The 21,894-nt window shown below is 44.4% G+C and overlaps 3 protein-coding genes across 6 annotated transcripts in view; all 3 read right to left on the bottom strand.

Moving 5' to 3' along the window:
- Nucleotides 1-2,455: 2,455 nt before the first annotated feature.
- On the bottom strand, nt 2,456-14,591 carry jtb (jumping translocation breakpoint). 4 transcript variants are annotated; one of them, XR_520871.1, is made up of 8 exons: nt 14,442-14,591; nt 13,175-13,476; nt 11,806-11,846; nt 11,632-11,717; nt 10,522-10,601; nt 6,273-6,578; nt 5,064-5,146; nt 2,456-2,731 (listed from the first exon to the last, which is right to left on the bottom strand). XR_520871.1 is itself a non-coding variant. In XM_008299028.1 (6 exons), the coding sequence occupies exons 2-6, from the start codon at nt 13,261-13,263 to the stop codon at nt 9,773-9,775; spliced, it is 450 nt and encodes a 149-aa protein (XP_008297250.1). In that variant the 5' UTR covers nt 13,264-13,476; nt 14,442-14,591; the 3' UTR covers nt 8,559-9,772. The 4 variants fall into 4 exon arrangements, 2 of the variants coding, with proteins under 2 accessions (XP_008297250.1, XP_008297249.1); XR_520872.1 differs by having other exon boundaries at nt 11,632-11,714; XM_008299028.1 differs by lacking the exons at nt 2,456-2,731; nt 5,064-5,146; nt 6,273-6,578 and adding an exon at nt 8,559-9,929 and having other exon boundaries at nt 11,632-11,714.
- Nucleotides 14,592-15,063: 472 nt separating this feature from the next.
- Nucleotides 15,064-18,913, bottom strand: glmp (glycosylated lysosomal membrane protein). The gene is made up of 7 exons (XM_008299026.1): nt 18,787-18,913; nt 18,044-18,208; nt 17,095-17,193; nt 16,862-17,023; nt 16,558-16,776; nt 15,770-16,038; nt 15,064-15,686 (listed from the first exon to the last, which is right to left on the bottom strand). Exons 1-7 carry the CDS (start codon nt 18,883-18,885, stop codon nt 15,515-15,517), a joined length of 1,185 nt encoding a protein of 394 aa, XP_008297248.1. The 5' UTR covers nt 18,886-18,913; the 3' UTR covers nt 15,064-15,514.
- Nucleotides 18,914-20,045: 1,132 nt separating this feature from the next.
- The window catches only part of cct3 (chaperonin containing TCP1, subunit 3 (gamma)), a 6,148-nt gene continuing 4,299 nt past the window's right edge, over nt 20,046-21,894 (bottom strand). Inside the window, exons 9-14 of the mRNA XM_008299025.1 lie at nt 21,659-21,791; nt 21,477-21,558; nt 21,174-21,354; nt 20,855-21,100; nt 20,581-20,712; nt 20,046-20,475 (exon numbers count right to left, since the gene is read on the bottom strand). Of these exons, the coding sequence (XP_008297247.1) occupies nt 20,383-20,475; nt 20,581-20,712; nt 20,855-21,100; nt 21,174-21,354; nt 21,477-21,558; nt 21,659-21,791 (867 nt within the window). The 3' untranslated portion in view covers nt 20,046-20,382. The remainder of the gene's footprint in view (nt 20,476-20,580; nt 20,713-20,854; nt 21,101-21,173; nt 21,355-21,476; nt 21,559-21,658; nt 21,792-21,894) is intronic.

The raw sequence follows: 21,894 nt of genomic DNA, 5'->3' as shown, positions 1-21,894 counted from the left end.
GATGGATGGATGATGGATGGATGGATGGATGATGGATGTATGGATGGATGGATGATAGATGATGGATGGATGAATGGATGATGGATGGATGGATGGATGGATGGATGGATGGATGGATGGATGGATGTATTAACGTTGCAGTCTAATCTACTGGCTCTTACATCGTCTGAGTCTCTGCAGCAGTAAAACCTGCAGTTTATCATCTTGAATATTAGTCTGATGGAGTAAAAATGAATTTTCCATTATTTCAGTGCCTCCACCTAAACCGAGCTCACCTGCAGCATCCTTCACCTGCAGCTGAAGGACCAACAGTCATAGCCGGTATGAATTAACTGCAGACCTGATGTCCAGGTTCATCCAATAACGGTGGATGTGCGGCCCCCAGTGTGATGATCGGTTCTGTCCCTCTCAGCTGTGGACCAGAAACCAAGTGTAGTTCAGAACCTGAAGGAGCCAAAACAAAATCTTAGACTACAGATATTGCAGTTGATAATTTAATATGTCAGTTTCTGCAGATGATCAGAGCTTCTGTCTCAGTAAACTAAAGCTGGAGGTCAGAGGAGAATTGGCTTGAGCGGGACGCTGATGTTTGACCTTATGGCGTCCTCTGGGATGTTTTTCATTACAGTGAAGAATTCAGACTGTTATTAGTTTTCTGGATTCCTGCTAACTGATCTTTAAGGCGGCGAGTCGCAGCGTCTGCCAGCAGAGTAATAAAGTCTCAGATCTCATCAGCAGGATGAATTACAGACATACCAGACGGGATCATGAAACCCATCCAGAACCAGCTGATAAGAAACTGAAGCGTCTGTCGGCGTCGACTCATCAGGCCTGAATCATCACGTCACGACACAAATAGCTTCACTTCACTGCTTCTTAACCTTTAATTTAATCTGCTGCCACCTTAAATGTCTGGTTCTGAACTTGGGCTAATGACAGATCCATTCGTGTCTGAAACAGTCCACATTGTACATTCATTAGACAGTTCTTCGGTGTCTGTGGAACTCTGGTGAAATATTGTGTTTCTTCACATGCTGTCGATGTGGTTCCTGGCGGTGGTGAATTGGAATCAGTTTTGGACCGGTTTTGGACTGGTTTTGGACTAGTTATGTGCTGCTTACTGTGGTTTTGGACTTGATTTGGAGCTTAATTATGGGCTGGCTTCAAAATGGGTTTGGATTTATTGATTTATTTATTTACAGTTTTGGACTTTTTGGGGCTGGTATTGGACTGGTTTTGGATTTGGTTTTGGACTTTTTTGACCGGTTTGGGCCTGGTTTTGGACTTTTTGGAGCTGATGTGAACTGGTTTTGGACTTGGTTTTGGACTGTTTGGAGCTGGTTCTGGACTGGTTTTGGACTGGTTTTGCACCTTTTGGAGCTGGTTCTGGGCCACCTTGTCCGACAGCTGGGTGTGTCATAGGACAGTTCAAGTTCCACTGTGGTTCCACCTCTTTTTTGGATCAGCTTGGAGTTTGTAGGAGTCGGGTCAGAACCACAACACTGCTGATCAGAAAACATCTTCATCTATCTGTGGTTTTCTTTTGGACTTTGTCTGAAAGGCAGCCTTCACTCTGTCCACCGGCACTGAGACGAAGGATTCAGCTTCAGTCCATCTTCTTCCTCTTGCAGAGATCCTTGCAGAGAGTTCAGCATCTCCTCCCAGCTGACAACCTCCAAAGGAAGGTGTCAAATGATCCAAAAAGATGCTGAACCTGCTCAGGTGAGTCCTTCAGACATGAGCCAGCAGCGACTCAGAGCTCCTCAGACTGAGCCCAGAGACCTTGTAGAAGGAACCTCAGCGGCCTGGATCTTGTTCTTTTGGTCGCTAGAGCTTCACCTTCCAAGTTCAGCTTCACCACCATGGTTCAGTGCATCCATCCATCTCACGCCACATGTTCCATCACAGGGAACAGATTCAGGGACAGTCAAACTCCTTGCTTGGAGTTGAAACTCACTCAGAACCCAGACGAGGCTGAGAACCAGAGAATCACCACCTCGGCTGAAGGTTTGGGACTGCAGGATCCTGAGATCTTTGTTGGCCTGAAAGCTCCTCATAGAGTGGCCCAAAGACGACACGTCATTATTTTGTCATGTTTCATGACACTCAGCATGAAGGTTCAGTTTAAATGTTGACATTTGGCAGCACACTGAGCTGCTGGATGTGTTGGTTTGAACCAATGAGCGTCTCACAGCAGCTTTATGTGAGTTTCAGCTCAGTTTGGATTCATTCTGTTGGATTTTCCAGATAATTATGTTTGCGCTAATGTTGATCTGAAAGAAACATCCAGATATGAGTTTCAGCTGTTTAAATCCACTCAGGTGTTTCCTGAACACTTGCAGGGAGGATTCACAGCTCCCCCTGCTGGATGTGACCTGTCACGACACCACCACACTGTAGAAAAACAGCACGACATTCAGCTTTACACACAGGCTGCCGTTGACACAACGACAAGTAAGACTTTGTTCATTTATTGTGTTTTGGAAGAAGAATCGTTGAAACACCAGCAGTGGCTCCCTGAGCTTAGTCTTCCAGGCAGCAGTCAGCTCTGAACCATCACTCCTGTCTGCCGTCAGACGTACTTGAAACGTCCAGCTGTGTTTTCACCTTCCGGACATCGTAACCAGGCAGCTCACACTCAGGATAAAATCTGGGCTGAGTCAGGATGAAGGTGAAACGTCTTCAGGAAGCAGGAACATGTCCAGCTTTGTTCTGCTGAAGCTCCAGTTATCTATAAACCGAAGGTTCAGAAAAAAACAGCTTCAGTTTATCACAGTTTGAGTCAATAAACAGAATAAACTGACATAAACTGAACCTCTGACTGGTTTTCGTTTTGTCCTGACTTCACTTCATGGCCTCACAGCTGCATCTGTAACCATGACAACAGCTTCTCTTTATAGTTCCTGTTTTCCTGTTTCGTCATTTCATCGATCTGAGAACTTCTTTTAGGTTTATGGACTCTTTTAACATCCTGAAGCTGCTGTCCAAACACTTTATCATTCTTAAGATTTGTCCTCAGAACTGCATTTCTTCATGTTTGTGATTCTTTCTGTTCCTCATCAGTCACTTATTTTTTTATAGGATTAGATGAACATCCACCAAATCTCAGGAGGATCTACGACCGAACGTTTCACAGTGATCCGCTTCAAACAAATACGATCCTTCACGCACTCTGAGGAGAATCGTCAGTTTTCTGACAGCAGACCTAAAGTCTTCATCAGTGTTCAGAGCTAACGTTAGCCACAACATGCTAACACAGAGTGTTGCGGCTGCCGGCCCTTCCTTCTTTCTTTGGGTCTTTTCCATTTTTTTGTGAAGATTTCAGTGTGCCGTTGCCGGTGGTGGATTGGGCCAGGGCACATGGGCGGAGCCAAGCCAATCACGTGGGACTTCCGATCAAGACCCGCCAACAAGATGACAGCGGCCTGTTTAAGTGGAAGAGTCCAAATTGACGGGGTGGCTGAATCCAGCGCACCAGTGCCTGATTTCACAGGAAAACTTTATTGTTATGTAAAGGTACATTCTTTTCGTAAAGCGGTTCTGGAACAGGGCTCGGTAGGGATTGTTCTGTTATTCAGTTGAACTTGGTTTTTCCTTTGTTTTGTTTGGCAGCAAGTTTTAGTTATAAGAGCTTTTGTGTGGGTATCTAAGTTAAAGAGCACCGTTATGCCCTGTTTCCTCAGGTTTGTATCACCAAACTCCCGTGAATAAATAATTGTTACTTTTAAGACCAATTACTTCTGGTTCTGTTACTTTCTCTTTCCTCGAGCTGGGCTGTAACACAGAGACTCACTTGTTGCTTTACCTGCAGATGTCCAGCCTCGTGTCCGACTGCTGGAAAACACGCGACTTAATAAAGTTGTTTATTTGATCTCTTTGGTTTTATTAGACAGGTAGGTGGAGAGGAAGACAGGAAAGTAGGGAGAGGACCTGCAGCGGACTCGAACCCACGGCTGCTGTGTCGGGACCTCAGCCTGTTGACGGGTTTACAGGTCGACCGCTGAGCCCGTTGAGCTACACACTCATTTCTGCTAAAATCATATGTAATCACCACAAAGTGACTGAGCATCCAGGTGCGTGTTTACCTGCAGACAGGAAGCAGCAGGAGATCGTGACTGGTGCAGCAGGTGATGACACCAAACACACCTGGATCTGTGATTTAAAAAGCAGCTGGAAACATCTGGGACATTTACTGCAGCCAGAAACCCAAAGATGCTTTTATGTGATACTCTGCTCTCACCTGCTCTCACCTGGCCCCCTGGTTTGTGGGCGGAGCCTCAGAATGTACACAGGAGGAAGTTAAATTACCAAAATTTACGCCAGTAAAAGTGACATATTTAAATGCACTCTGTGTGCAGTTAGTTTTTTTTTTTTTTTAAATATATATCTGTGAGTTAAAGGTGGACAAACCAAGACATTAGTCATCTGGGCCTTTAAGGTTTAAAATGCATCAGTGTTAAACAGGAAGTAATCAGCAGATCATTCAGCAATGAAAATAAATGTTAAAGGTTTTCTGTTTGCTGCAGTTTCTGCTCTTGTCTCATTTTGCATCTTTTTTTGTTGGTTTCTGTCTATTCTTTAATAGTTTTTTCATTTTAAACGTATATTTTTGTTGTGTTGCAGACATTAGTTAATTAATTATCAGCTGTTAATTAATCTTCAACTCTTCTGACAATCAACAATAAGCTTGGAATCATATAATTAAATGTGTTCCTCATATTTGGACTCTGTGTATTAAAGGGACACAATAAGAGGAACATCAGCGTAACGCCGCCCTCTGACGCCATCTGTGTGATGATGTAACTGTGATGTGTGTGTGATGTCATCGTCTGGTCATGTGACTCCCAAAGCAGATTAAGAGGATTAACTGTGTCTCTCCTCCGACATGTTCAACATTCAGCTGACATTTGTCTTCACAGAAGAAGAAAAAGAAGTCTGTAGGTGGCCAATAGCTTGACTGACTGAATGACTGACTGACTGATTGATTGATTGATTGATTGATTGACTGACTGATCAGCAGCTGATTGACAGATGAAGCTCTGTGTGGTGTTCCTGCTGCTCACCTGCTGCATCCGTCTGCACAGAGTCGGCTGCCGTTTGCCCGACCTCACGCCGGCGACGCCTCTGCAGGTAGGACAGGTGCATGCTGGGAAAAACATGAAGCTGATCAATAATACAGACTGCAGGCTGGAGCTCATTGATTTCTAATCAGTTGCTGAAATGTTTATGTCTGTTCAGGTTTCAGCTGTTTTCAGCTCAACGTGCGTTTTACATGAATAAAGTCAGAAACAGAAAGTTTACAGCTGAGAAAGTAGAACTGGATCAGAACCAATGAGAAGAGTTTTGTGTTGAGATCTTCCTCTCCTTCTCTGCAGATTTAAATTCACCAACAACCAACAGAGTGTTTTAACTTTTAGGCTCATAGGAGTTGGAGCAGAACACAAACTGAAACTACTGGACTCCAGGAGCCTCTGAAACCCGTCAGCTGCTTGAAAAGTCCTGAAACCTCCATAATGACAGCATTTATTAGAGACAAGCTGTTGACACAGAACATGTCCCACTTTCACTGGGTCCTTGAACTACTCATCTGATGAGCTGTTTCATTAAGAAAGTTAAACAAACCGGAGCTTAAAATTGTAGCATTTCAATAAAAGTAACTTCAGTCCACATTTTTAAATTCTCCAAAGATGAAGCATTTGCAGAAGATTCTGTAAAAAATGCAAAGTTCTTTACTGGTCAGCACAACGGATTCTCCACGACTGACTCAAACCTGTCTCATCAAATGTGTACATTCTGTCAGGTATACATCATAGAGCTCAGTGTGGACAGTACGGGGAGACAACATTTGCTCCAGCAATGTTAAGCTCGTGTTTTTATTTAAAATATATTTTTGTGACATAAACAATCGAACAAATTCAACCTTTGTTTATTCTTTTCTATGATTTATGTACTTTTTAATGATTAACAGAATTGTCGCATTTCTTTGTCATGACTCCTGCACAGAGTATAATTTGCACAAATCTATTTATTTGCAACAATTCGTTGCAAATAAATAGATTTTTGCTAATTAGACAGATTGTTAGAAACACTGTGAGTGTTTTTTAAACTTTTGGGAATGATTTTCTGACTGAGTCCTGCTGACAGAAGACGTCTCTGAGCTCTCTCTCCTCCTCCTTCATGTTCTGGTTCCTCAGAGCTGCAGGACTTTATGCTGAAACATGAACCTCAGTGAAGGACCACGAGACTGAAACTGATTTGCTGCAGCATTTTACCTGATCTGCTCTTCTTCAGGTCTCCAAATCAAACACCGTCACAACTTTAAAAAGAAACGTCGTTCGTCTTCCTGGACTCTGTCGGCGGCTGAAGAGACGAAGAGTCACTGTTCTGGTAAAAAGCACAGCTGCTAGTTGAAGTTCATCAGGTGTTTACAGTGGATGAAAACGTCTCTCTGCTCTTCCTGTTCAGTGTAACCTGGATGTGTTCTGCTGGGGGCGGAGTCGGGGGCGGAGCCAGAAGTCTGGTCAGGTGTGTCGCTGCCCACGAGGCTCCAGGTGTTCACATTTCTTTGTCCACAGTCTCTGAATGAAGAAACAAACACCCACAAACTGCTTTTATATTGATGACTGATTTTAGTTTAAGAGAATGAAAGCTGCCTGTTTTTGAATGTAGTTATTATTCAGATGTTTAAAGAAATGTAAGAATACATTTCTGTAAATAACAACAACTTTGTTTTATGTTGTTTTTTCGTAGTTTTAGTACATCTATGTGATTTTCTTGTGTCTGGATATGAAACATGTCAGGATGTTTAAAAGTATGGATTCTGAAACAACATTTTATGATAAAGATCAATAAACAGCTTTGTTCAGCTAGTTTTTGATCAGTGGATTGATCTGATCAGGTGGCCTCACAAACTGAGATTAAATCAGACCTGAGTTTCATTAACGACGGCAACCAGCACAGGTTCAGTATAACAGCAGGTAACAAGTTTGTCCTCAATCTTTCTTCATAATCTACAACAGCAGAGTGCAGTTCTGTGAAACGTCACCAAAGTGTTGAACTATCCTGAACTGTATCAGCTCCTAATAGCCGCAGTACTTTTAATTTGAAAAGCAGAATAATTCATCTCAAACTCAAAGAACCAAAGTGAATCCAGCTGTGATCAGTGAAACTAAAATGAGTCCATCAGACATTCATGGAGCTTCTAGAAACGTCATCAACACCTTCTGCCCTCATGCAGCCCCACATCATGATGCTGCCACCTCCGTGCTTCACTGTCAGGACCATGATCCACTGTGGTGGTCCTGGGGCCTGGACCAGAAGCAGGATCTGGGGTTATTGAATTAGCTTCAGGTTAAATCCTGGGTTTTCGGTCCTACGACGGTAGCTCTCTTCTGACCAGGTCCATCACCATGGTAACCTAGCTGAACCTGCTCCGCAGCAGGTTCTGCTGGAGGTTGAGACCAGTGGTATAAAACACCTCCACTGGAAACCAGTTCTCTGCCGTAAACCTTCAGAAGGACAGAAAACGAAGCAGCTCTCACCAACATGGCTTCATCAGCATCTATGGAAGAGCCGCTACACATCGGAGCTGGACTGTGAGGGACCACTGAGGACTGTGAGGGGTTTTCAGGACCAGCAGAACCCCTTAGTGCCCCCTGACCAGGATCTCTATGAGCTCCTGTCTGCCTTAGTTCATGTGTCTCCTGCTGGCTACAGACAGTGTCAAAGCTGCTTCATATTTATTTCCATCAACATCAGCCACAGCAGCAAACTGACTTCAGCATTAAAGCTCGTATCTGTAGGACACGTTAATGAGCTGCACCGCTTTGGATCATGGTTCTGTTGGTTCTCCATCTGCTCCCACGTCCTTTCTACACCTCCAGGGCTGCAGCTGGAGGTAGAACATGTCAGATAGGCCACGAGTCTGTCCATCAGGCAGCACAGGAGCTAAAGGAGTCCTGAGATGTGCTGCTGGTCTGATACGAGCCTTCATGATGAGCAGTGATCAGGTTTTATGATAAACTAATGAGCTGATCGTCCACACAGGCAGCAGCTTCCTGCCACCATTCCTTCCTGCTCTGCTCTCTTTCTGCTCCTATCATGGTTTTATGTTCTTCATATCTGGTCCAGATGATGTTCTGCTCCTCGGCGGTAAAGTGAGCCGCTCTGCAGCCAGACTGGTCCGTAGACCTGATTGGTCAGAGGCCCATAACTCCGCCCATTTTATGTGCACACGCTCAGATCAGATAACCCTGGGTTGACTTACCGAGCTGAGGACCACCGTCGTAGGACCGGTTACCCTGAGTGGGCTGTTAGGGTTAGTCAAGCTGGATCTCTGGAACATATCCTGGTATGCTGATCCGGCTTCATAGTGCAGGGCCCTGGTCAGGTTCACACCAAACATCTGGACTCCATCTGAGCCCAACACATTTATCTTCATCTGACCAGAGAACGTTCTCCAACATCCACCATCCAGAGAACAACATCACACAAGAGCTTCTACACCAGAACCAAGTGGAACCAGGACCTGAACAGTGTCACCAGACATCACACAGAAGTTGTTTCTCTTCCATTTATTGAACCAGAAACTTCACAGAGAAACAAAAGTGGAACATATTTACAGTAAAATCAGCTGCTGCTGCATTTAAAGACTTTAAACAAAAATGAGAAAAAAAACTTACAAGAGTTCAAGATGCGTCAACCAATCAGAGGCTCGATTTACTGACTGGCTGGTGTCCTACCGTTTGTTTGGAGCAGGGACCAATCAGAGCCCAGTGAGCGGACATGTCAACCAATCATGTCAAGGTGGAGAACCAGGATCAGTGATGTCCTGTTCTGACCCAGTTCTGACCCAACTTCAGGCTCCAGATGATTCAGCTTTATTAAAGCTCCAGTTTCAGAATTAAAGGTTCTGATGGTTCCACCCGATCAGAACGTTACTCTGTCATCTGATGTAAAGACTAACTTTCCTGACTTTTTACATGAAACTAAACTTTACCTTCTGCACGTGCTCAGAACAGTTCAACACTCATGCTGACTTCTGAGACAAATGCTGTTGGTACTACTTTGACTCTGTGGTGTTGGTACTTTCACTGTAACAGAGTACTGCTACTCTGCAAGTACTAGTACACTGTGACCAATCAGAGAGCGTCATCAGCCACTGGCCCCGCCTCCACAGTCTCACAGCGAGCGCCGGTTCGCTGCCTCACGGTGGTTCTGTTCTTGTGCACACGCCTGGTTTTCACACGCACAGATTGTAGTTAAACACTGCATGAAGTCAGAATGTGGCAGAACCGGTGGTGACATCACAGAGCGGGTCTGAGCCACCGTGATGCCTCCAGCACCAGATCACTACTGCCCACGCTCCAGCTGAACACCACAGCACCTGGTTCTGACACATTCTGGCTTCACCTGAGACGGATCGGCCATCTATACATACAAGCTGAGGTTCTGGTCCAGTTTGAGCCTCAGTGTCCGTCTGTCCCGGGTCGACAGATCTGCAGGATCTGACAGCTGGATTATAACCTGACAAACTGTCGGCTCCACAGCAGAAACTGAAAGTCTGATCCCGGTTCTGATTCTGGTTCTGGCTCATTATCTGCTGCTCAGTCTGTTGGGGGTTAAGAGGGAATAAGAAGTCGCTGGTGAAGATGAAGCAGAACTGGAACAGAACCTCTTCATTATGTTCAGCAGTTTTAAATAACAGTCAGTGTAGGTTCTTCCTGCCCTCAGTTCTATTCCTGGCTCTGGTTCTGATCCTGGCTCTGGAATCCTAGATGGACTCGATCTGGCGACGGACCTTTTCGGAGGCGAGGCGGTCGAGCCAGCGCTGACGGAAGACAACCAGGACGGCAAAGAGCACCGTCAGAGCCAACATGGCTGCCTCGAACTTCCAGAAGAGATGTTCCTCCATGAGAGCAGAGCGACAGCTGAGGAAGAGGAGACGGTTAGTCTTCATCACCACATCACCTCCCTGATCCTTCAGCAGACGCATTAAAGTCTCAGAATGTTTCATTCAGAGATGCTTCATTTCTCCATGACTCCATCATCCTGGTTTTATTCGAAACTCTTTCAGTGTCTGTAGCTTTGAATGAGCTGCTGGCCCCGCCCCCTGCTGCTGACCCCACCCCTTGCTGCTGGCCCCGCCCCCTTCAGGAAGAAGACTGTGATTGACAGATGAATGAGAGCAGGACTGTCTATCCTCTCACGTTCTCTCTGAGGATCATCTTACAGTAAATCTGAGTGACTTCTCAGCTCATCCTTGTTTTTAACTCCTGAGTTTGTTGTCAGACGACGTCATAAAATCAGAGTTTAAATGAAGTGATGCTGGTCAGCGTGTCGTCTGGAGGAGGTCCACTGTTTCACCCTGGTTCTGATGCTTTAGATAAAACTATTAAACCGTTTTCTTACTGTTTTAATGAAACATGTCTCTGGTTTCATCTCTGCTCTCAGCTCACATGTTGTGTTTGTGTGTCTGAACAGTCATTGTGTGTCAGCAGGTGAGTTCAGGTGAGTCCTCACCTCTTGTACTCCTCCCTGCTGGACTTGGTGCAGTTCACCTTCTCCACGTATCCCGTCTGTCTGCAGGCCGTCTGCGACTTCTACAGCAAACATTCAGAACAACAACATGTGAGTCATTGTGGTTCTGACGCTGCTGGTCCAGTTTAACCCAGCAGGACATAATTACTGCACGACACAAATCCTCTGCAGAACTTTAGTTTTTCAGTGTGCAGGTTTCTGCTCAGGCAATGTTGATGTTGCTGAACTGGATTTTTTTTTAAAACACGCACAGATAGACAGAGGAGGATGCTGACAGAACGAAGGCTGTTCACACCTGCAGCCTTCATCCAGGTGAGTCACAACCTCTGCTGTTAATCCCCAGTGACCACTTTAAAACCTGAAACCTTCAGAGGCTGGAAGCGGCACACATTATCTGGATGTGTTCCAATATAGTCGGCTGGGTTTCTGTTCCTACATCTGTAGCTGATGAGATGATTTATTCCATCTCAGATCATCAGAAGTTTCTGCTCAACCATCTGGGATTCACTTGAAAAATCAGAAACTGGGTCAACTGGTAATTTTTGAAAACAATTTATCTCAAAAAGTATTTGAAGCATCAACCTAAAGTTTCACAAACACCTTTACAAATATTCAGACTATATGCTATAAACACAGAAATTTTATACACATACACACAAATATATATATATATATACACACACCTAAATGTGTGCAGAAGTGTATATATGCAGGTGTGTATATATATATATGTCTGTATGTGTATATTTCTACAGGTTTTTCTTTCTTACATGTACATATTGTAATTGTTTTTATTTCTAATAATTTTTGGTTTGTTATTTTCCAGCCCGATGTCGAGCTTTTGCATCAACATTTCAGTCCAAGTGTGGACCAACCAGTGTAAAGTGGCTATTCTATTCTATTCTATTCTATTCTATTCTATTCTATTCTATTCTATTCTATTCTATTCTATTTTATTCTATTCTATTCTATTCTATAGTTTGCTGCTTTGCGATAAAATGCTCCACATGATAACAGGTGGATTCTTGGTTTTAAAGAACTTTGCCAGAAATAAATGTCTCTGAATCAGTAAAAGTGTCTTTTGAAACTCACTGAGTCGAAGTCGTTGCAGCGAACACACTCCCCCGTCACGATGAACTCCTCCAGCAGCCAGCAGGGGGCGACAACAGGCTTCACTGCTGCACACAGAACAACACAGTTCAACAGTGTTACAGCTGAAACTCACTGAAGATTTGATTTGAGGCGCTGAACGCAGCCTGCTGGTACCTGTCGTCTTCTCTTCACTCAGCAGAGCAGCTCCAAACACTCTGAAACACAACAACACACAGTTTAGTCTTTACTTTAAGCTTGTACAGTTTCTGTATCATACAGTTGGAGAGACTTGGTCAGAATATTAAACCTCAAACTGCAGCGGGAGACATTAATACTCAGGCGCCGTGATGCAACGGCTGCAGAGGACTGAGTCAGAAAAACTCCGACTGGATGAAGGGAACAGCCTGGTGTTTTCATTCATCATTTTCTTGCCTTCCCTATAGCAGGTAGGATGCATATTGGACCACAGCCCAGCCGCTGCCAAACAAACTTCTTTAGTCCTCAATTTATCATCTGAGAACTTATGTACTCATAGTTTAGATTAGAAGACAAGAAAGCTCTATACACTTAATATCAATAACACACAGAACCTAAGAGAACCTCCTAAAGAAAATTTGAAAACATCCCAGTTTCCACAAAAACCTAGAACCCTCCACAAGAGAATCTTAGAACCTCCTGTGAAGGAACCTGAACTGTCCTGGTTGTTTGTTCTCTGTGTTCAATCAGCTGACCAACAGCGACGACGAGGACCAGACCTGGGCTGCGTCTGCCATCATCCACTCACTCTCTACCTCTGGACCGCGGCGCAGGAGCCACAGCTGAAACCACAAGTTTACATCCAGCATAAAACAAGACACACAACCTTTTCTTCTCAATGTCCGACATTAAATCAGACCAAACTTTTCCCGCTTAAGGTCGGTCAGGATTACTAACATCATTTATACTTGCTCAACGCCAGAATAATGAGAGAGAGATCCTCCACCCTACCAGAACCGAGCTCCGCACCACGGGAGATCGGGCCTTTTGCGCTGCTGCACCACGTCTGTGGAAGTCCCTATCCAGCTCCCTCAGGTCAGTGGCTGCTTTTAAAAACCACTTTCAGACTGTGCTTTTCAAAGAGGCTTTTAACTCACCTAACGAACTCCTTTTTTAAAACTGTGATTTTAAGGGTTTGTACTGTGGCTTTTTTATTGCGTGCTTGTAGCACTTTCTTTCAAATTAAAAGTGCTTTATAAATAAAATGTATTATTATGTTTTAGAGATTTTTTTATTACTTTCTTCAAAGTCAGAAGTTGAAGGCATCTTAGTGGATGGAAACTTCTGACTCTGAAAAAAGTCATAAAACATTCTCTCTCTCATTATTCTGGCATTTAGCAAATAGAGATAATGTTGGTGATCTGACTGAGCTGAAACAGGAAACGTTTGGTCTGATTTAATGTCAGAGAGGGAGAAGAAAAGGTTTTGTGTCTTTTTATACAGTGGATGTAAACTTCTGGTTTCAGCTGTATGTAGGGAACTACACAGTCTCCGCCCACAGACTCACCTGAGGGAGACGAGGCCCCAGAACAGAGCGTGAAGGACGAGGACTCGCGGCCGGCAGCAGGCGACAGGGATCCGACAGTCGCTCTCCATCAGTCTGCTCCTGCAGCAGGACGACAGCGCAGCCACCCTGACTGCTGCTGCTGCTGGTTAGTGACCGGTTACCTCCTGGTTACCTCCTGGTTACCGCCCGGTTACCGCCCGGTTACTGCCTGGTTCTGAACCTGTGTGCAGTCTGACTCTTGGCTGGGCTGTTTACATGGCGTTTGGACTGAACACAGTTTTAAGGCTTCAGGCTGTAGAATCCTGAAAGATACAGCAAATCAATCAGTCAATCAATCGCAGAATTCTCCCTTAAAACTATCAGTCTGATCAATATTTTGATTAACCTGCCAGTGATAATTGTACTGCCGCAATGAGAGCAAAGGAAGATCAACTTTAACTACTCTTTCTGCTGCATCTTTCCGAACTCTTACGATTCTAACTTTCGATGACTGACCCAGAAGAAAAGACAAGAAACAGGTTTTGTGTCTGTTGTTAGTTTGAACATTTAAATCAGCAGCACAAAGATCTGAATGAGTTCAAAGATAACAGAACAGTTTCTAATATATCTGCCAGTTAGATTTTTATTTTCTCTGCAGATCTTCTTCCTACAAAATCACTACCATCAATCCAGTTCTCCATTCCTTCCAAACGGAGTTTTTAAGCCATCTAATGAAAATTCCTGCATGTTTTTTGAATATAAGGCAGAAACACTAAATATGTGGTGTTTTCAGGAACCTGCGGCTCTGCCTGTCAGTGACTAATCACCTGGTTGATCAACAGACGTGTTACCGTTAAAGAAAAAGGCTTTAAAATCAGTTGCCTTTGTTTCGCTTCTATTACAGACACAGTGAACCGTAGCTACAGATCTGATCTCTGCTTCGTTAAACAGAACTGAACCTATAAAGGCAACGAACAGAACCAGACTTTACTCCAACTAAACACTTAATCGATACAAAAACTGATCACTAATGAGTCTGTGATCTGACAGCAGTTTCCACTCAGTGAATAATCACTAATCAGCTCGGACTAAATCTGTGACGATGCTAGCACAGCAGCTAACCGGCTAACGCTAACTGTTGTTTGATTCAGTGATTTTTAATGAGCGTCACACAAACACTCGGTGACGGAGCTGCTAATGCTAACAGTCTGCTAACACTGTACTCTCACACACACACACACGAGCTAACGATAGCTTAGCTCAGCTTAGCGTATTTTTGAACGCTCACCGGAATCCACCAGAACAGCCGCCATTATGGAAGAGCAAGAAAAACACAAAAAACGGCTCAAACCGGAGCAGACTCTAACTCTTAGTTAAATCCTCCGGTTAACGGCGATCTACCGGGGAAATCCGAAGCGCCTCACCGGATCAGAACGCGTCACACCGACTGGTAAACGCAAAGCAGCACAGATACCATTTCCTGTGTGACTCTTCACAGTAAGAGCATGGCGCCGCGGGTTTTAGAAAAGCAATACTTTTGTTTTCACTGATTTTGCTTCTAATATGCACTTATTAGTCCAGTGTCCATTTATGAGTCTATTATTGTTATTTTATACTATTTTAGCGAGTTGTACGGTCATACTGAGGTCTGAGCAGTGTAATATTTATACCACATTGTATGTGTAGACTGTCATATACGAACCTTTATATTGAAGTTCACAGTTTTCCTTCTGCTGCTCTCGTCACCCGTGTGCTGCGCATGCGCAGCCTTAAACTACCAACAACCTTTACTAGAAACCGTAAACAGAGTAAAACGAGGATCACAGAAAAACAAATTTAAAAAACTGTAAAGATGGAAGTTACGTGTATTTACAGCATGTGATAGCAGAAACAAATAATAAAGAAGTAAATTAAAAAGTGGTTTATTGTTTATTCACTGAGTTTCAAACTTTTCCTTTTCAAACAGGAAGAACTTTGCTGACACCAAGTCTGTTGTATTTCTTTATAAATATATATATATATATATATATACATACATAGTGACCCAAAAACGCCACACAGAACCAGTTCAACTGTATCATGGTATCAGATAATAAAGACACTTTACATCAAATTTAAACATTTTATTTTGTCCAATCAGTTTCAGAAAAAATGTAAAAACATACAAACAATAAAAAGTCAGATAGATTTAGATTTCAGCGTAAAAACTTTGTCAACTGTTCAGGTAAAACTCAAATGATCTCAGTTCATCAGAACACATCAAAGCTGAACCCTTGTGTTCCGTCTGGTCGACTCAAGGCAGACCGGGACCCTCCAGGGTGCTGACTGACTGGACTCTCACAGTGATGTCACTTGTCCATGTTAGTTGATTGGCTCGTAGGCCGTCGTAGAGGCCGCCCTCTTGCGAACGTAGACATAGACTCCTCCCAGCAGCAGGAGAATCATGGGAGTTCCCAGACCGACAGCCATGATGGCGATAACTAGCGGAGAGAAAAAGTCGACGGGCGGAGAGCCGACGCCCACCAGCAGCGTCCTAAGAAAGACAGGAAGGAGAAGTGAGTGTTTGCTAATCGATCCTATTGACTGATTGATCAGAACATCTTAAACCCAACCGACCAGCTGAGGAACTTGGTGCTGTTGTAGAACTTTTCTCCTGCAAGGCCGAAGCTCACGTTCAGTCCCACCACCTTCGGTTCTGGGTAGAACGCTCGGATCAAAGCGGACGAAGCTGCAGTCGCCTCGCCACTCTGAGGCTGCGGCTCCGAGTGGTGGCACGGTGTGGCGTCCTCCAGAACCGGGTGTCGCTGGCGGTACGCAACCGGCTTCCACTGAGCGAAGCCCAGAACATCAGAGCTGCTGTTCTCCACAGAAACCCATTCAGACACCTGAGAGACATAACATACGTGGGTCAGGTAGAGACCGACAAACAATGAACCGATGAGTCAACCGTTAAATTCATCTCCAACTATTCTAACTGATTCATCAGTCTGAGTCATTTTTAATAAAATCTGTGTAAATTCTGTGATTGCAGCTTCTCAAATGTGAATATTTTCTGGTTTCTTTCCTCCATTATGACAGGAAACTGAAGATCTTTGGACCAAAGAAGGTACCGAACGATTGAGATCTGCTGTTATTCTGACCAGTTTAAACTGGATTACTGAGATATTTCAGTGTGACGGCTCAGAAGGATGATATGAATATTTAACATAAAAACTTACTGCAGACACTGATGTTAATGATAGAAAGTTATTCTGAAGCCAAACTCAGCTAATAAAAGTCCAAACTCCAGCTTGAGAAAAACTTCAGTTTCAGGTTCAGAAATTGTGTTGACAAACTGATGAAGTTTGTGTTTGAACTGTGTGTTCATCGCGACTGCTTAAATAAAGTTTTGCTTTATTCATCACCTTGAATATGGACGGCGTGAATTCATCGTCAATTGAATGGCGGACCTCCACTCTGCTCAGAGGATAAGCTCCGCCCACCGCCTGCAGCTCCAGCAGGAACCTGGAGTGCATTGCCCGCGGCAACACGCCGTCCAGCCTCACCTCCAGCTGGGAGGAGTTAGCAGAGTGCAGGAGGCGGGGCCAGGTCTGACCACGCCCCTCCGAGTCAAACACCGACAGCTGAACGACAAAAAGTGAAAGCATCAATGAACCTATTGATCAGTTAATGAAATTTGTTCTGCATGGTGTCCCCATGGCAACGGACCTGCAAGCAGAGCGAGCCGTTGGTGAACGTGGTGGCAGCACCACAGAGCAGAGCGGTCGGACCTGACAGCTGGAGGCGGGACCAGGTGAAGTTCTGCAGCTCGTATGGAGGGAAGAAGTTGGAGGGTTCAGCCGTGTCATTTACATCATCGTACTCCAGCAGCTGAGAAGACAAACACAGTTAGACACCTGAGAGACCTGAGTCACCTGAGAGGAAGTGACTGACAGACTGACCCGGCTGAACACGACACCGCCACTGTACATCACGCTGCTCTCCGGCTCCACCTTCAGGCTGCCGCTGCTGTTACGAGCCAGAAACTGAATCCAGTTCACCTGAAGACAAACAGGTAGTCAGAATATTAGAAACAGCTGAAACGTACATCCCTGGGCGCCCCTATAGCTCCCCTAGCCGAGCAGTGACGTATGAACAGGGCTATAGTCCCCGATGCAGTGGTCGTGGGTTCGACTCCTGCTCATGACCCTTTGCGGCAGGTCTCTCCCCATTCTTCTCTCCCCTCTCCTGTCTCTCTCTACCTCTCTAAAATAAAGGCAAAAGCCAAAAAATACATATTTAATAAAATCTCTTTTTATGATAAATGGCATCTAACACAAAGGAACTCTGAGCATTTCTGTTTCATGACTCGTGCACATAGACAGACTGTTAGAAAGACAACAAGTCTTTTTGAAACTTTTGGAAATGATTTTCCAACTCAGTCGTGCTGACAGAAGACATCTCTGAGTTCTCTCTCCTCCTTCATGTTGTTCTGGTTCCACAGAGCTGCAGGACTTCAGTGAAACAAGAACCTCAATGAAGAAACAAGAGACTGAAACTGGTTGGAATTTGGAGAGTAAACGAATACAAGCGCAGCAGTGCAACGTGTTTCAATAAATATTACTGAAGGAGGCAGTAAAGAAGAAAACGTGCATATACGTGATCATTAGGAACAGCTATTCTCGTAGATTAATACGAGAATAAGCAGAATAACCATGACCTGGAGGACTGAGAATCTTCAGACATTAGGAACAGCTGAGTAGGTTTCAGATTTCTGCAGCACCACACCGGCTGTTTCTATTATTTTGTCCAGCCCACCTCTCTCGATGAAGCATAACAAACAACTTCATCTGACACTGATGATCAATGATCATCATCACAGCTGTGGATCAATAATCAGCGAGGCCAGACCTGCACAGTAGAAGACGGACTGTCTGTGTGGACCAGCAGCAGCGTCGGTGCCCCCTGGCTGCTCAGCAGGTAGTGCAGCGTGTCATTGTCTCCCACGGCTCTCACATGCAGCAGGTCGCCACCAGGAGGCGCCAAAGGAGAACCAGGATTCAGCTCTATGGTGAGCTGAGCGCAGAGGAAGAAACCGATCACCATCAATACACCAATTAATCAATAAAACAATCCATCAATCAACCAATTAAGAGACGGGGGGAGTTTAACCAGAAAGAAAATCTTTTCAATTTTATCTCTGAAGAGACAATAAAGATCATCACTGATCACATTATTGATTTGATCATCAGAGTGCATGTTTCACTGATTAATTAACTACATTTGATTTATGGAAACTATCGATAATGAAAGAAGCTGCAGCTTCAGTCATCACAATCAGTTCCTTCAAATCATGTTTTCAGCAGCAGGATCCATACGTCAGAACAAAACGGAACCGAAACTGACCGAACAGTTCAAACATGTTTGAGATGTTTTTAGTCAAATCGATCCCACATTTACGTCATTTCTACATGTTCAGACTCAGAAGTTAAATTATTTCTCGTCCGATGAAACACGAAAACAGAAAAACAAACTGAATCTTCTGAATTCTGCTAAAGTAATGAGTTCAACGAGAAAGACAGAGTTTCACAGCAGATTTTCACCGCTGCTGCTCTGCTTCACCTGTCTGCTGTCTCACCTGTCTGCTGTCTCACCTGTCTGCTCGATGTTTCTGCTCCAGAAAGCAGCTTGAAAACGCAAAGTGTTAAAATCACTCGAACCGCACCGCTCCGAGGCTCCGCTGCAGTCGCCATCTTTGTTGTGACTGGCACCGTCGCGGTCACATGACTTCGGGATACTGTCAGCTGACCGCGGAGCGGAACAGCGTGTCCTTTGCCTCTGATTGGCTGAGCCATTAATTTCACTTCCGCATCCAATCAGGGTGCGCTTTCGTCATGAATATTGACGGTTTGTCAAAATAAAACCATTCTTTATTTATACAGTAACGGACGATAATCATTTTGGGCACTAGATTAAAAACAGAATTATAAAATAGCTAAATGATTACAAAATATATTTAACAAAACAAAGAGTAAATCAGCACGTTTATATATGTAAGTACATCAAATAAATAAAACATACTTTAAAGGTTTTTTGTGAATAAATGAAAAAAATATATATATATTTAAAAAATATATATATATATTTTTTAAAACAATAAAATATCACATGTACAATTAATACAACTAAACCCATCAGCTGCTGTTTTATTATATGTCCAGTAAACTAGTATATTACATTTACACTGCATATTATTAGCTTTATTTCCCATTTCTGTCTTATCAGAAGACCTGTCCAGGCGAACCTGCCTTCACCTTGAATCGGCTGGGATAGACTCCAGCCCCTAGTGAGCATTAAGGTGTAGAGATGGATCTTATTAGAAATGCAGCAGTCTTATATATAATACTGCATTAATTGTGCAACATAAATGACGTTAAGTCAGTTTACTATTACTTTTACCTGTAGGGTAGAAGGATTATAGCAGTTCATCTAAATTAACCTTGAAGGTTCAGAGCCCAGTGTTACAGATGGGAAACCTAAAGAATCCAGACATGTATTAATCTTATAAAACCACATTTTTTGAGGATTCAGAAACCCTTCCAGTTCTCAGACGTGTTTCCTCAGTTTCACAGCTGAAACATGTAGATTTTTATTCTGTACAGTAATGAACATTTGTATGTACTGACTGAGCAGCATCTTCCTCTGACTGAAAACATTCAGTCATCAAAGAAAATATTGACACCAGAAACAGCTGAGATTCATTTTCTGATTATTTTTATGTTGAATTTGATTTCAGAAGTTTGTTTTGTTTTCTGCAGTTGATATTTGGTCCAATATAGAAAATGAGTCTGACTTATTCCGGACTTTTTAAAGCAGCACTTTATATTTTCACAAATGACAGAAACTCTTCAAACACACTGAACTGGTTCTTTATTCAGAAAACATTTTTCTCGCTCATAAAAAACTTCAAACACAAGTCAAAGCATCGAGCAGCTGCAGCTCAGTAACGGTGACGGTCAGACTCAGGTGGGCTGACAGGTGAGAACATGTGTTTACCTTATGAGGACGTGAGAAGCAACACAACAGAGATCAGAATCAGGTTTCAAACTGACAGTTTTAAGTTTCAGTGAGTCGTCTGGTCCCCACACACACACACACACAGACAGACAGATACACACAGCTACACACACACAGACAAACACACAGCTGTCGGAGTGACTCTGATATTGATCGGGATCAATCGGATCGATCTACTCGGCTCCTGGTCCTCCCATCTGCTCATCTTTGTCTTTCTTCTTGTGACCAGAGACGATGTCATCGATGCGTAGCAACAAGATAGCCGTCTGCAAAACACATCAAGTAAATATACCAAGAGCCGTCAGTAACAGTATTGATTGGTACCGATCAGTACCAATTGATATCGGTCAGTGTGTATCTGCCGTTCTGACCTCGACTGCGGTCTTGTAGGTTTGAGCTTTGACAGCAAGCGGCTCCCAGATACCAAGAGAAGACATGTCAGACAGACAGCCGGTTTCTCCATCAACACCCCAACACACACTGTTGTCCTGAGTGTGTTTGGCCTGCACACACACAGACACACACACACACACACACACACACACACACACACACATATCAACAACATGTTAAAAACACGTAACTGTAGTAAGCAACTTCACAACACATCATGCTGCTGGGTGTAAATACAGTTATTTTGAATACCCTCAGTGATGTCAGCACTCGGATGGTGGAGGCGCCACAGTTCTGGATCAGCGTTCGGGGGATCACTTCCAGCGCCTGGGCCACGGCGCGGTACGGCCACTGTTCGATACCAGTCAGAGCGCGGGAACGCTCCGTCAGACGCTTCGACACCGCCATCTCCACAGCACCACCGCCAGGCAGCAGGGACGGGTCGAGCAGCACGTTGCGGCACACCTGCATGGCGTCCTGCAGGTTCCTCTCCACCTCCTGCAGACACAGACAGCGTCACAGACAGAACCAATCGACCAACGATCAACTGATCGACGGATCAGTGTCTCACCGCCAGGATCTCCTTGCTCGCTCCTCGCAGCAGGATCGTGCACGCTTTGGGATCTTTGCACTCGGTGACAAAGGTGAAATATTCGTCTCCGATCTTCTTCACCTCGAACAGCCCCGCCCCCAAACCAACGTCTTCCTCACGCAGCTCATCGGTCCGACTCACGATCCGAGCACCGCATGCCCTGGCAGAGAGAGAGAGAGAGAGAGAGAGAGAGTCAACAGACGCTTGCACGCCCCGAAAGAGTTCAGACATGCAGGTGCTTCAGGTCTGTGCTGACAGCTGATTGGCTGCAGGTGGATGTACCTGGCGATGCGGTTGTTGTCGGTCTTCCTCACACGGCGGATGGCGGTGATGTTTGCCTTCACCAGGTAGTGCTGAGCCAGATCTGAGAGCAGAACAGGTTGAATGAGTGACTGCTGGGTTCACCTGTGGTGTTACACCTTTAGTTGCTGTAGGGGCAGGGTAACGTGGTCCAGGTGAGGTACCTGAGATGCCTTTCTCTGTGAACACCAGGTCTGGTTTGAGGCGGATGATGTCCTCACAAATCTGCTGGATGTATTCTTCCTCCATCTGCAGAATCCTGGCAAAGTCCTCCTCCTTACTGATCTCAATGTCCGTCTGCACACACAGTGTGTCACAATTAGTGTGTGTTACAGTCAGTGTGTGTTACAGTGTGTGTTGTACCTGGCTCTCGCCCTTCTTGTACTCCAGAGAACAGTCC

The sequence above is a fragment of the Stegastes partitus genome, unplaced genomic scaffold, assembly GCF_000690725.1.
Source record: "Stegastes partitus isolate 25-593 unplaced genomic scaffold, Stegastes_partitus-1.0.2 Scaffold1371, whole genome shotgun sequence".
NCBI classification, from domain to species: domain Eukaryota; kingdom Metazoa; phylum Chordata; class Actinopteri; family Pomacentridae; genus Stegastes; species Stegastes partitus.
The sequence above is the reverse complement of the archived record's forward strand: the minus strand, read 5'-3'. Positions and strand labels throughout refer to the sequence as shown.

What these genes read in the sequence shown, in the direction of transcription:
- jtb (XM_008299027.1), bottom strand. Translation starts at nt 13,263, where the DNA reads ATGGAGAGCGACTGTCGGATCCCTGTCGCCTGCTGCCGGCCGCGAGTC. An exon ending in TGGGGCCTCGTCTCCCTCAG is followed by an intron (nt 11,847 to 13,174) that starts GTGAGTCTGTGG and finishes GTTGTGTTTCAG; the next exon opens with AGTGTTTGGAGCTGCTCTGC. An exon ending in AGCAGGGAGGAGTACAAGAG is followed by an intron (nt 9,930 to 10,521) that starts GTGAGGACTCAC and finishes CCTCTTCCTCAG; the next exon opens with CTGTCGCTCTGCTCTCATGG.
- glmp (XM_008299026.1), bottom strand. Translation starts at nt 18,885, where the DNA reads ATGGCGACTGCAGCGGAGCCTCGGAGCGGTGCGGTTCGAGTGATTTTA. An exon ending in GCGGTGTCGTGTTCAGCCGG is followed by an intron (nt 17,024 to 17,094) that starts GTCAGTCTGTCA and finishes TTGTCTTCTCAG; the next exon opens with CTGCTGGAGTACGATGATGT. An exon ending in AGCACCAAGTTCCTCAGCTG is followed by an intron (nt 15,687 to 15,769) that starts GTCGGTTGGGTT and finishes TGTCTTTCTTAG; the next exon opens with GACGCTGCTGGTGGGCGTCG.